Consider the following 14,543-nt stretch of genomic DNA (forward strand, 5'->3'; position numbering starts at 1 on the left):
AGATACCACATGGAGTAATTTCTATAGATGTATTATGAAAACTGTAACTATAAACATGTTATTTCAGGATTTTTTTTTTAAGATTTTATTTATTTATTTGACAGAGAGAGACACAGCAAAAGAGGGAACACAAGCAGGGGGAGTGGGAGAGGGAGAAGCAGGCTTCCCGCGGAGCAGGGAGCCCGATACGGGGCTCGATCCCAGGACCCTAGGACCATGACCCGAGCTGAAGGCAGACGCTTAACGACTGAGCCACCCAGGCGCCCCAAGATATTTCAGGATTCAATGAAAAGACTCATTTACTTTCCTTATACCTTTATAAATATATAAATTTCATTCCTATCTCCTCTATCATCTTTCAAAACTAAGAAACTCTTCTTTCTTTGGTACATTTGTTGTCTTCCTGGTATTTTCCATTCTTTCCTTATACCATCGCTAACTGTGATTAGAACGTACCCCTTCCACAAGCACTGCATCAAGGCATCGTTCTTTCTGCTCATCCTTCAAGACCCAATTAAAATAGCATGTCATTCATGACAACTTCCCACTCATATTTATTCACTTGCTCTTCTGAGACCCTCGACTCTATTTTATCTCATCCTATTGTAACTATTTCCACACAGTCACTAACCTTAAGTGACTAAAACTCCAGGGACTGTTTGGTTCATCTCAGTATTTCCAGTATTGAGTATAGAGCCTGGTACAGAGTAAGTTCAGTAAATACCTCTTGACTGAATGAAAGGATAGAGATAGACAAATCCGGGAAGGAGAGCTTTTGTCGCCGAGCTTCAGTGCTGAGACTGTCATCCCTGTACAGATACGTAGTAGGTGAAGCCCAGTAGTTGGGCTGGTATTTACCAAACTCCCACTTTCCCATTTGCTGCAGTGGAAGCATTTCAGAAGCCACCATCCTTTAATGTTGGATTAATGTCATTAAACACCTTATCTTTAATATCCCTGGGAGAATCTGACAAGACTTTATGGAGTGATAGGTTTTAAAGCATCAACAGAAGTTTTTTTGAGTTAAGTGGGAAAGGAGCTCAGAAAAAGGTAGATTCTTATGAGTCTCTCCACAGTCTGAATTTTGGCTTGGTGTGCAAGTGCTTTCTTCTCCCACCCTCTTTCTACTCATTCACTTGTTAAACTCTGGTCATACTGAACTACCTTTAGTACTCCAAATTTTTCTTTCCTCTGAGACTTTGTTCATGCTATTCCCTGTACTTGGAATGCTTTGTTCCACTGATTTCCTTTAACCTGGCTAATTCCTGTTTGTCCTTTAGGTCTCAGCTTACATCTCGGCTTACCTCCTCTGGGATGCCTTCCCTGACCATTTGCCCCGATCCTACAGGTCTGAATTAGGTGCTCTTTCTCTGTGTTCTCACAACACCCTGAAGTAATGTCCTTGTAGCACTTGTAAAACTATTGACATTTCTTTTTAGTCTCCTATATTTTTCACTAGACTTAGCATTCCTTAAGGCATTGAATCTTCTATTATTCCTAGGGCCCTGAATGATGCTTGGCACAAAATAAACCTCAGTAAACATTTTCTCAGTGAATTAATGGGTGAATGAATGAATCCCACAAGAATGCCAACTGCAAAGAAAGGTTAAAAGAACGGGTAGCTGGTATACCTTCTCTTTCCACATCCAGCATTCTCCTGGTGTGCAGCCTGCAGATGTGGAGGAAGTTGTCAAGAAGGGTGTGCAGACCCTTGTGATTGGCCGAGGGATGAGTGAGGCCTTGAAGGTAGGTATTGGGGAGCACAGCATTCCTGAGGACAGTTGGTAACCTCTTGGACCTTTACCTTAGAAATATGTCCTTCTTGGGAGCTCATCTCAGTATATCATGCACCCTCATTTTGCTGAGCCAGTGGATGGCCCAGGATGAAATAAGGGATGTTAGTACTCTTCCTCATCGGGGTTGGACTGTCCAGTCTCTACCTTACCCTAGGCCTGTGTTGTTTCAACTATATTTCAGAAATTCTTCACTCCTGGAATTCTCAAGCTCTATAACTATCAATATTTGGTTCTTTAGATTTTCACAGTACTTCACACTTTTTTTTAGTACTTCACATTTTTATAGAACTTTTTATTCTTTCCTTGAACACAATCAAGGTATGTGTTTTTCCCCTTTCGAAAAAAATACTTATTTTTATTGCACTTACAGAAATAATACATGCTTATTGCAAAACCGTTGATGCAGAAATGTTGAAGTAGAAAAGTGGAAGATCCCCACCCCCATCTCCACATTTGATGTTTACTGCTCCACGCAGCTGCAAATATATACTCTTAGGCGTACAGATATACACGTATACACTTAGAATCATTTTTACATAAATAGGATCACATCGTACGTATTTTCTGTAACTTCTTACTCACGTTATTACATTGTGGACAGCCCTTCACATAAGTATAGAGAGATCTACCTCATTCTCTCCTTTATGTAGATGTCCTAAAATCTACTTCCCTACCGATAAAGGTGCTATTTATTTATTTTTTGTTTAACCTATTTTTTCCCATTAAAATAAATCCTTTCTATAAGGCTATTGTTATTATAAAATTGTTCAAACAGAAAAATATAGGGCATTTAAAAAATATTTCAGAGCTCCTTCTGAGGCAGAATCTAATTAAAGTCAATTTAAAATAATATTCAGCACAAGCCAGAGTTAAAAAAAAAAAATCCAATAATAGCTGCCACTATTGAGAATCTTTTATATAAATTAATTTACAAACATTCATTCAGTGCCTTCTATGGGTCAGACACTCTTCTAGGCACTGAGACAAGATAAAAGACAAACAAGGTTCATGACCCTCTTGGAAAATTAAACATTAGACAATTTCAGATCGCAACAAATGCTGTGAAGACAGACTTATGAGGGGCTGCTCTAAATGGAGTAGTCAGGAAAGGCCTTTCTGAGGAGACATTTGAGCTGCAATATCCATACATTAGTTAACTTCATCCTCACACCACCCCGTGTGTATTTTTATCCCCATTTTATAGAGAAGGAAACTGGGGTTGAGAAACTTTAGATAGCTGGCCTACATGGCAAAGACTTTAGACTCAGGTTGGACTGACTCAGACATTATTCACATTTACGTGCTAGACATTTTCTGTACCTTAGCTGAATTAGTTTTCATACTAGCCCTGTGAGCTAGGTATTATTATTCCTATTTACAGCCATGGAAACAAAGGGTCAGAGAATTGAATTCACTTACCCAAGGTCACACTGCTAAGATTTAAATCCAAAACTGTCTGACTCCAAAATCCATCCTCTTCCCATTTCCATTTCACCTGAGTTTTGTGCATGCATGATGCTTCTGTCAACTTCTTAGAAGCCTTGCTCACTCCTTGGGGCTCCCTGTCAAATTTTGGACTGGTGACACGCTGGGTGATCGAGTAGTGACCGTTATCATTGTCTAATTTTGTAGAGAACCCTTGCCTCATGGCAGGAAAGGAAACCGAGGAGGGCCTTTCCCCTGACTTACTCATCTTTTCTGCTCTTCCCAGGTGCCTCCATCCACCGTGGAGTACCTCGAGAAACAAGGCATTGATGTGCGGGTCCTCCAGACAGAGCAGGCAGTGAAGGAGTATAACGCCTTGGCTGCCCAAGGCATCAGAGTGGGAGGGGTCTTCCATTCCACATGCTGATGGAGCCTTAAGGAGAATAAATCACTAAGCAACAATGCCTGTGATCATCACTCTTAGCATCTCCACACCGGCCTCCCCAAGCATTTTTCAACAGCTGTTCACGCCAGGTCCTGTGCTAGGCTTTGGGATGCATGATAACTAAGGCCAGGTCCCTGAGGGGAACTGAAAATCAGGGGAGAAGACAGATGTATATAATACACTAAATGTTAGACCAGAAATATGAGGAAATAAGGGCAAAAATAAAGCTTTCTGCTTTGAAGGCCAAGGAGAAGTTTCAGAACATTAAAATTACATTGCAGTTGAAGCTTTGGAATGTTTACCCATCAATTCAACCCAGTTTTATTGAGTCCCTGATATGTCAGACGCTGCTGCAGACTCCAGAGAAACAGCAACAAAAGTCTTAGCCTCACAAAGCTTCTAGTCTTTTTTCCTAAAATTTTATTTATTTGACAGAGAGACACAGCGAGAGAGAGAACACAAGCAGCGGGGGAGGGAGAGGGAGAAGCAGGCTTCCCACTGAGCAGGGAGGCTGATGCGGGGCTCGATCCCAGGACCCTGGGACCATGACCTGAGCCGAAGGCAGATGCTTAACGACTGAGCCACCCAGGCGCCCCACAAAGCTTATATTCTAGTGGAGAAAAGAACCAATGAATCCATGATGTAAGTAGAACCTGTTATGAAGAAAAATAAAGCAGAATAAGAAGACAAAGAGTAAAGAAGGCTATTTCAGGTATGTGGTCAGGAAAGGTCTCTGTGCAGATGGCCAATGAGCGGAACCCTGAGTGAAGTGACGGAGCACTCCAGTAACAGCAACGGGAGGAGCTCGGCCCTGATACTCTGGGTTCTAGGCAAGCTGTTCTACTAGCTAAACCAGAGCCTAGCTGGACAGTTCTCCTGAGCCGCAGATTCTCTTGCTATCAAATGATGGGGCTAGACTAGATGCTCTGTAACCGCCATGGATAGTCTTTGTTAAATACCAGCTATCTTTTGTGAAGCCTTAGAATAGACAGAACTCTAATAAATTATAAGCATCACCTTAGTTTTCATTCCTCCCCCTCTTTAAAGAGGAGTATGGGCTTTGGTGTCAAATAGCCTTGACTTTGAACTGTGGCTTTCTACCACTCGCTGGTTGGGCATTTATTTAATCTCTTAGAGCTGCAGTGTTCTCATCTGTCAGATAGGGATAAGAGTACCTGGAGTTATTTTGTAGGTATTAAATGGGGTGATTCATACAATGTCTTAGCACACTGCTTGGCATGTAGTGAGGACTCAATAAGTTGAAGCCATTGTTGTCATTATATTTTGATTAATGGGTCTGCTGTGTGTCAACTAGTTTCATGTTATGGTTCGTAACATATGGTTCGCAGCCTATTTCATAGATTTGTAGAATGCTGGAGCCCAAAGGAATTATGGACTCTATTCTCTCATTTATTCTCTTTCATGCCCATTTACTGAGTCCGCTAATTTTTTATGACTAGTTATTGCTGGGCCCTGGGAGTATGGGAATGAGTAAGTTAGAATTCCTGCCCTCAGGAGTTACATGACAGTGATACAGTGTGTTAACGTTATAATAGTTACAAGGTCCAATGATGGCCTAAAGGATGGCCTAATCCCACCAGGATGGAAGGGAAAGTAAGGAAGACATCACGAAGACCATGACACAAGCTGAGTCTTAAGAATAAGGTGTTTGTTTATTCACCAAACAAACATTTGACAACTTTTAACTAAACATTTACTAAGTCAAGTATTTATCACAACCATAACTAATACCCCAGCCCTTGTTGAAGCCACAGCCCCAGAAAGCTGGTTTTTGCTCTGCGTGATCCTGTTACCTCCTTGGCTCAGTTGGGCATCTGACAAGGCAGCCAATCCACAGACTGAACAGCAACTTAAGATGTGGCTTGGCAAGAAAAGGTGAGCTAAGACCATTGGAATGGAAAGTGAAGGGATCTTTCCAAGTTCACCCAGCGAGGAAGTGGCAGAGCCAAGATTAGAACCTGATGCTGTGTCTTGATGTCCTTCTCCTATACACCTCCTTAAAAGGCCTATCGGAGTGGGGCACCTCACTGGCTCAGTCAGTAGAGCATATGACTCTTGATCCCAGGGTTGTGAGTTCAAGCTCCACATTGGGCGTAGAGTTTACTTTAAGGAAAAAAAGGGAGGGGTTTGTGGGAGTAAGATCCTCACAGACCTGACTCCCAGCCTGGAGGGCTGGGGAAGTCCTGCTTAGTGCCCTTTTTCCAACCAGCCATTTGACAGATACAGGATCTTTCTAGATCTCAGCTCAGAAAGCTGAGGCACCTATGTAGCTAGGAGGGTATTTGATGAAATTCAGACTGTTTCTCTATTGATGCAATCGACTTTTTTTTTTTTAAGTGAAATGTAAAGTGAGACATCTCCAGTGGGTGTTGAACTGGGTGTGGGTGTAATCAGTGTTCCTAAGTGAGTTGTCTCCACATTAGAGAGAACTTAGTACAAACTTCTTAGAGACAGAAGTATCTGGCAGTGAGATCATTAAACTTTGTATAGAACCTGCTAATAAATAGCTCCTATTTCTGAATCTGTTCTACATGGTCATTGCTGGAAATGTACAGAACCTGGAGAGAAGCTATTTTTCCACATGACACTACACTTAGTCCTATGTCTTAATCATTAAGCCCTTTGATTTGATTTGTAGGTAGCACAGCCCTCTCTGCCCACACTTAATTTCTTCTAGCTTGAGTGGTTCTAAGACAAGAATTCTACCAAGTGCTTTCTGTGCACCCTATAATTCTGTTCGCAGAAGTCAATCATGTCAAAGCCAAATATAAAGTCCTTTTGGAAACCTGCATCCCAGCGCTGGCTCCTGCAGGCATGCCGCGGGACTGCTAAGTTTGCTCTGGATTCATAGACTCATTCACTCCTGCCCTGCCTGGTACGTGCTGGTAGCTGCGCTGGGGACACCACACACGTTTCTTACTGTGCAGGGACTCAGATTAGTTGGAAGAGACAGACGTAAACATACGGTGATGGTACTGACATTGCAACCTGCCACGAATCTACCTAGAGAGCTGTTTTGTCTGTCTCAGAATAATTTTAACATTTATTTATCATTTATTTTTTAATTGGGTATTTTTTTACATGAAAATGCAGATTTCTGGCTCTTCTGGAAGAACCAGAAGATCTGATACCACCAGGCCCACACTTAGAAACCACTGAGCAGAGCTGAATAGCAGCTACCTTCTGACCCTGACTGAAGAGAATGGGAAGTCTCTATTACCTTCCTACAGTCCACCTGACTCCTTTTTTCCTGCCTTTCTTTAAAAAAGGTTTCCATTTCTGAACCTGCAACAAACACTTAAATAAATATGCCTCAAGAACATATAGGAGGCTGTCAGAACACGGAGGCAATGAGCCAAACCCACCGGAGACACAAGATACGTTCCAGAATGAGGCTCAGTCCTGGAGAATGAGGAGCCATAGGAGACACTCTGAGGAACATATTCCAGGGCTCAGCAGGTCCAAAGGTCTGACACAAGACAGCATGGTGAGCGTTAGGCACAACTACAGGATTCTCTTGCCAGAGAAGTACACAGAATGTGTGGCACACGCAGAACGAGGCTGGAGACGACAGAGGCATGAAGAGCCTTCAAGAATATGACTTTAGACTTTATCCTGGAACCAGCAATGGGCCACGTCAAAGGGACTTCAGCAGGGGAATGGCATGAGCAGATCTGGGTTTTAGAAATATCACTCTGCTAGCTGTGTGAAGAATGGACTGAAGGTAGCAAGATCTGAGGCAAGATCTTTAGGAGGCTAATGCCACATTTTAGGAGAGATGATGGTAGTCTGCACTGGGATAGAAACCGAGTATGAAAAGAGGATGAGTCAAGAAACATTTAAGGAAGCAGAATCTAAAGGACCTGATGGCTATGTTTATCTGAGGGGTGCAGGAGTCCAGTGTGACACACAGGTTTCTGGCTTTGACTGCTGGGCACATGGGAGACCACTTACACAGAACAACAGATCTACTACGGAAACCATACTGGACAAGAATCAGGAGGCCTGGGTTCCAGCCTTGGCTTTACCATGAATTCAGTCTCGTATTTCCTAGCATCTGATCATTCAGGGTCAAAGGAATTTAAAAGGTTGAGTCCAATCTCTTACAGGATACTTGAATTCCTTTGCAAGAAACTTGTCAGGGAGCTTGTTCAACCTCTGCTTAAACACATCCAACATGGACAATTTATCTCCTAATGCAGCTCAAAAAACTTATCTTCATACTAAGCCATCTGCCCCTTAGTGTGTCTCTACCTTTGGTGGAAAAAAATACTCTATTTTGGGTGTTAAGACCTAGGATAAAGTCCTGGCGTTGCCCCTTAGGGGAAAAACATTACCTCAAAACCTCAGTTTCCCCATCGATGAAATGGGGGATAACCTAGTAGGATTTTTATAGCAGGGGTACCATATCTGAAAAGGATGCAGCATAGCCTTCACCTAGAAGGCTTTCTATAGCCAGTGCACACGGGGCTCGGTGGGCAGCCATGGGTCTCAATGTCTTCACGCTCCGACCCAGCCATCATCATACGGTGCTTGGGCAAGAACGCTGGTAGGACTAGGCCTAGCTCCCAGCTTCATTTTATCACCAGGGCAGGCACCTTTATCAGGGTATCTTGTTGATACACAAGAGCCCACTGATGTCACATTCCTGAGATATACAAAACAAGCAAGCACACTAGAAAAGTAAGCTAGCTCCTTGAAGATCTTTCTAGCAGGGATGACGTTCTGGAGCCAGACTGCCTAGGTTCAAACCCCAGCTCTGTCGTTTACTAGTTGTGTGACTGAGGCAAAATTACTTAATTCTCTAACTCCAACTACCTTGCTTGTCACACAAAGATAAGAGTACCTACTTCATAGGGTAGCTGTGAGGATTGAATGAGTTAATTTCACGGAAAAGGCTTACATCACTGCCGGGCACAAATCAAGGGCATTAAACCAAAAGCCAAACATGCTTGAATTCAAACTCCAGCACCACCTGAGTAATTCTATAATCTTGCTATTATTTTTATAAGCTTTCCAAGTAGCACACAGGATCGAGACTGCCTGCAGATTCAGATTCTACCAAGCATTATTTGATTAAACCCATTCAACAACACTTAAGGTATAATTATCTCTATTTTATGGCTAAGAGGAAAGCCAGGCATAGAGAGCTGAAGATCTGAAGGCTTTTTCCATATACTTTCCCAGAGGTGGTAGAGCCCAGGCCTCAGGAACCATCTTGGATTTGAATGAAGACAGGCTTTACTACTTACTGTACAGGCTTCCTCCCAGACTTCTCTCTCTGAAGTCTCTGGAAGACTCAGTTGGCTGTAGCAAGGATAAATGGCAGGTAAAGTAGCACGGGCCCTCACACAGTTAACGTCTCTGGAGCATTTACTGTTCCAACATTGGAGTCATCAAAGATGTAGTGGGAAATGCCTTTATTTCTTACATTGGATCACTCTTTTCCATAATCCTTGTTTCTCCTAAAATATGGCCCTCATGTATTATTTTGGTTCTAAGGGTAATGACAGGCAAGATCAAGAATCTCCCTCAGGGATGAAAATGATTCATTCTCCAGCTATTCATCCAGTCCTTAGCCCAGCTACTGCCTGAGTTAGGGAAAGAGCTTCTCAGCAAGACAGTGATGTCTAAGGCAATTCAGGAACTATCGGTGGTGAGAAAGTACAGCTGTGAAAGGACTGGGCCCTGGCAAACAGACTGTTGATTTAAAAAACAAGATTACGCTCCAGTAAGCCATTCTTTAGAGGTGGCTACAAAACTGGATCTTTGTTTCACACTGGAGGAATGTAACCATGTGATATAAATGGTGAACCTATAGCCACATAATTTTTTTAAGGACCAGGAACTGGAACAGCTAGGTGTTTTCTCAACTTTATTGGCGGTGAGGGGGGTTGTCAGGCAAGGAGGTGGTGTAGACTTGAAGGTTTTTGGTTTTTTAATGCAAAATAATTTATTTTGTGCTTGACACCAGATGAGACTATACGGGTCACGGTGCTCATGCCTACACGCCATCTCCAGGTGAGGTGCTCTAGGCTTCTGGCTCACTCTGCTACCTAAGAAGGGCCTTCCACGCCTCGGCTCTACAGACTGCTGGTGACTCAGCGCCTTGCGGGTTTGGGCATTATGTAAACTTTCACAGACTTGCTGAAGGGGATGGTGCCCTCGATGCTGGTTTCCAACTGGGGTGACACCTCGCCACCCTCGATCCACGGGGATTTTGGAATGCGGGAATTGGAGTTGTAGGCCAGCAGCAGCCTGACTTCTACCTGGCATGGTTCTGGAAAAAAAAAGACAAAAGAAATCCTCTATGACTGGGCCACTGCTAGGAATTGGGATGAAATGTCAAGTCAAAGCAACATCAAAGATGGAAGCAGGAGGGTTTACAAACTCTGCTGCAGAATGGTGTTTGATGAGATGCTCAGCCCGGCCCCCACCACCACCTGCCCCGCCCCTCCCCCAGCCCAGCTTTGCCCCGTCCATACACCCCTGCTACCCCGACTTTGCACCGCGCCCCTGGTCCCTCCAGCCCTGCCTGCTCCCACCAGCCTGCATCTTGTCCAGCGTTGACCCTTCTGTTTCAACAACCCCTTGGCTCACTGGCGAGGAGCAGGGCTGCTCTGTCCTGAGTCTGAGCTCGCAGTGGGAGTGGGACCCCTGTTCCCACCCGCGGCTTCAGGCTAAGGCTGCAGGGTGGGGAGCTCTAAAGCACAACGATGTACATCTGTCTTCCTCCCTTCCCCCTCACCAAACAAAGACACGTCCCCAGCCTGAATCCTGTGAGGCCTGGGCCTGCAGACGTGCTGCTTCTCCGCCACCTCCTCCTCCCGTCCCCGTGGGCTCCCTGCAGCTCAGATCCGTGGCTGATCAGAGATGAGCTAAAAGCTCTGCCTCAGAGGCCTTCTGGCCTCAAGAGAGGGCCACGGGGGCCTGCACAGGGCTCCTGCTCGTGGCCAGATAACCATGCTCTTCCTCTGCGGCTGGGCTCGGCCATCAGGGCTGCACCATCAACACAGACCACAGACGCTACCATCTCAGTGGACAAGCAGCCCTGACTAGGAAACAGTTCTGACCAAACATTCTCACCAGTGAACAGGAACCCACTTCAGGGACCTAAAATCATGTCACTAAACCTTTCTTTCATGCACGTGGCAGGCCCTAGTGAGCAAGTTAGCCCTCAGGTTGCTGACCATTTGTTGGGGACGCAGACAGTTACAAATGGGGCACAGTGCTCTAAGAAGAATGAGGAGGGAGCCCAGGAAGGCTTTAGAATAGAATACCTGCTCTGTGCCAAGCACACAACCCCAAGAGTTCTTACCCTGCCACACCATGAAAGAGTGTCACAACCGCCCAAAAGTCCCAAGGCTCTGAGAGGTTCTAAGTGACTGTGGAAATCCACACCGGTGACAGAATGTAAACCCACTTCATAAACTGAAGTAATTAATCTTTCTGTTAACCACGTGGCTTCTACAAAGGAGGGGGAGAGAATTTCAGAAGAGCCTAAGGGCAAGTGCAAAGGGCCAGGAACACAGTAAGCTTGGGATATCCTCTTAAATTTCATGTGACTGGAGCAAAATGTGCAAGTGTCAAAGATTAGCCCAATGCTAAGAAGTACAGAGGACAAGAATGAGAGCTGGATGGATCTGAATGAACAAGGGCAGAGGTCCCAGGACTTCTCAATACCTCCCCAGACCTCTTCCTAGTCACTTCCAGACTTCTCTCTAGGGAGCAGGGCAGAGACTGAATCGCTGTCCTCCAGGGAGGGAAAAGCTCCCACGATGCCAGAGCAACCTAGCCAGCCCAAGAGCAGCCTCAGCCCCACCATTTACCAGCCACGTGGTACGAACACAGCCGTGTAATATGGGGTATATCTGTAATGAAACCAGTGCTGCTCTCTGGCATCAGACTCCAGTATCAGCTCTCCCACTCTGCTCCCCTCTTTCGTCCCAGATGGCTGTTGCCAACCCCAACCACAACCCAGCCCCAACTCTCACAGCACTTTCAGCCAAATCCTGGCGAGGTCAGAGGACTCAACCCCAACTGTTCGTTATGCCCTCTCTGCCTGTAGTACGAATGGCAATTCAAACCACTGCCCTCAGAGGAAAGGAGAGGGGACAGAAAACGAGGAAAGACAGTGGGAGAAAAAGATAAAAGACTACGTGAGACAAATCATCATGCCCGAAGAATAGCTCTCTTAGGAGGTATATATTCTTGCTTGCATCTTACAGATAAAGAAAATGAGACGGAGAGGTAAAATCACTTTTTCAGGATGACACAGCATGGGAGGAAGAATCTGGAATGGGGTCGGTGTGACTCAAAGCTTCTGACATGGCCGTCCCCTGCCTCTCAGAGGAGAGGCCCCTGGTAGGGAGCTGCTGAAGGAGTACATGTAGGAAACGCCCCCCAGCACGAGGCCCCATCTCCTGGATTAGGACAAAGGCGGCACAGGGCATTCAGAATGAGAACACGTTTCACTTGAGTGTCCCAGGTCAGAAGGGAACGTGGTATAGTGAAAACTCAAGGGATCTGGGAGTTAGGAAATCTGAGTGCCAGCCTCAAGGCCCCCATGATCAGCTATGTGGGCCTCCATTTATGTACCTATCAAATGGAGAGCAGAATACTAATTCCTACCTCCAAGTCGGTCTAAGGATTAAATGAATTTTAACTGCACATTTAAAATCCTGTATTCAATTTTCATTATTTGTTGAGCACTTACTCCATTTCAGGCTCTAAGGACACATGGTACAGAGGCACTGGAGATACACAGGTAAAGATGATGAACAAGCTCCCTGCTCTTGTGGAGCCTCCATTCGAATGGGAAAGTCAGTAAACAATTAAATGAGAAAACTTCTGACACTAATAAAGTGCTATGCTGAGAATTAAAAGAGAGATTTGTAATAGCAATCTCTCAGAGGAGGTAATCCTGAATGAATTAGAATTCTTCAGGCTTGTGAAAGCCTAGATTGTAGCCCTGGCTCAGGCAAGGACTTGCTGTATGACCATGGTAAGTCAATAGGCCCTTCCAAGACTTTTGAGGCTCTTCTGAGATCTAACATGCTGTGATGTGCCTCTCTGAGCCTTGGCCTCCCACAACAATGCTGTCCCACGGCATATCTTTCTAGCATATCACGTCCATGTCTAGGATCCCTTTTATCAGAACAGATTAGAATAAGAAATTCTAGGGGCGCCTGGGTGGCTCAGTCGTTAAGCGACTGCCTTCAGCTCAGGTCATGATCCCAGGGTCCTGGAATGGAGCCCCACATCGGGCTCCTTACTCGGCGGGAAGCCTGCTTCTCCCTCTCCCACTCCCCCTGCTTGTGTTCCCTCTCTCGCTGTGTCTCTCTCTGTCAAATAAATAAATAAAATCTTTAAAAAAAAAAAAAAAAAAGAATAAGAAATTCTACCTTCCTGTGGTAGTGCAGAACACTGCAGGCAGCAAGGATATGAAATGAGGGATGCTCAGGGAGGAAGATCCTGGGTAAAAGCATTGCTGGATGCTCCCTCAATTGTGCCAGGCCCAGGGTCACTGATTAGATGCCCAAAGGGGCTGTCCTGATATTTAACAGCCTACTTCCTCTTTGTGAGAACCTTATTATGTCATTAATACCCACCTAACACCCCTGATAGAGGGAAACCATTAATAATGGCATTAGTTACTCATGTATTTAATAATTCAGTGAAAGAAAATTCTAGAAGGCATCCACCTATTTCTAAAATAAACCACATTTCGTGGCAATCATGCTTCTGAATCATCTTTAGTGATTGAGGAAATACCAGTGAGGCCAATTCTCCCCCACATTTTAGGTTCTGTAGACGGAGTCTCTTTTTCAAGTTTCTAAAGCAGCCTTACATGCTTGAAATGTCCTGTCTCACGCACTTGTATTGTCCCATTTTATTCTTAAGAATTTTTTAAAATACTTATGTAACTTCCCTATCTTTTCACAAATTGTTAAAGTATCACATTAAACCAGCCCATGTGGGAAGGCAGGGCAGTAACAGTTGTCATTTTACTTGTTTTAGGGGAATGAACTGAACGGTTCATATACAAAAACAGAACAATTTTAATTTGGGGTAAGAAACATAAAACTGCTTAATTTCCAGACAGAGCAATCCTCAGAACTAACTCCTAGGTGGAGTACTATCATCTTCATTTTGAAGGTGAGGAAACAGTTTCAGAAGGGAGAGTGGCTTGTCCAAGGCTATGCAGCAAGTCAGTGGCAGAGTTAGGACAAGAAAATAGTGTGCTGGCATCCAGCCAAGGGCTCCTTCCAGGAGATTCCATTCTATTATAATCTCCTGTATATCTTCTGACAAAATCTTATGCCTCAAGCAATCAAAGCAATGCAGCAAACGAGTCTAAATGCAGCCAGTTTGGGTTTTTAAACTCCTTAAGAAATCAAGTATAGTCCTCAGCAGGCCTGACAGAACCGTGTATTTTGAAAAGTGCAAAAAATCGAATGCCTATGGGTAAGTGTGGTCCCCAGGAACATATTTTCCTGTCCAACCTGGTCCACTGACCCCTTACCTGTCCAGGCAGTGTGGGAGAGGTACACCTGAGTGATAAGCCGGTGGCGCCCTGGGCCAGGATTCCGGAAGTCGGCTGGCTTAGGATGAATCATCTGAGCCTGGCCATCTGGATATAAGACCTAAGAGTTGAGAGAAATGAGAAGAAGGGACAGAAGAGCTATATGAGTTTCAACAAAACTGCGCTGTCTTTCGTGAACCTCAAAAGAGGAGGAAAAGAAGACACTAGCCTTCATTAAAAACTGTTCCTGGAGCGGGGGGACAACACTGTCACCATCTCTGTATTCCCTGCCCCAGCACACAGCAGTGTTTGGTAAATGTCCCCTGAATTC

The 14,543-nt window shown here is 44.7% G+C and overlaps 2 protein-coding genes across 3 annotated transcripts in view; one reads left to right on the top strand and one right to left on the bottom strand.

The window, feature by feature from the left end:
• Window positions 1–3,683, top strand: part of AAMDC (adipogenesis associated Mth938 domain containing) — a 39,759-nt gene extending 36,076 nt beyond the window's left edge. The window contains exons 3-4 of the mRNA XM_036113432.2: window positions 1,651–1,746; window positions 3,508–3,683. Coding sequence (XP_035969325.1) covers window positions 1,651–1,746; window positions 3,508–3,648 — 237 coding nt within the window. The 3' untranslated portion in view covers window positions 3,649–3,683. The remainder of the gene's footprint in view (window positions 1–1,650; window positions 1,747–3,507) is intronic.
• Window positions 3,684–4,100: 417 nt separating this feature from the next.
• INTS4 (integrator complex subunit 4) overlaps window positions 4,101–14,543 on the bottom strand; it is a 117,244-nt gene continuing 106,801 nt past the window's right edge. For both annotated transcript variants that reach the window (XM_036113411.2, XM_036113402.2), the window contains 2 exons: window positions 14,213–14,333; window positions 4,101–9,967 (listed from right to left, as the gene is read on the bottom strand). In XM_036113411.2, coding sequence (XP_035969304.1) covers window positions 9,789–9,967; window positions 14,213–14,333 — 300 coding nt within the window. In that variant the 3' untranslated portion in view covers window positions 4,101–9,788. The remainder of the gene's footprint in view (window positions 9,968–14,212; window positions 14,334–14,543) is intronic.

Source organism: Halichoerus grypus, chromosome 11 (assembly GCF_964656455.1).
Source record: "Halichoerus grypus chromosome 11, mHalGry1.hap1.1, whole genome shotgun sequence".
NCBI classification, from domain to species: domain Eukaryota; kingdom Metazoa; phylum Chordata; class Mammalia; order Carnivora; family Phocidae; genus Halichoerus; species Halichoerus grypus.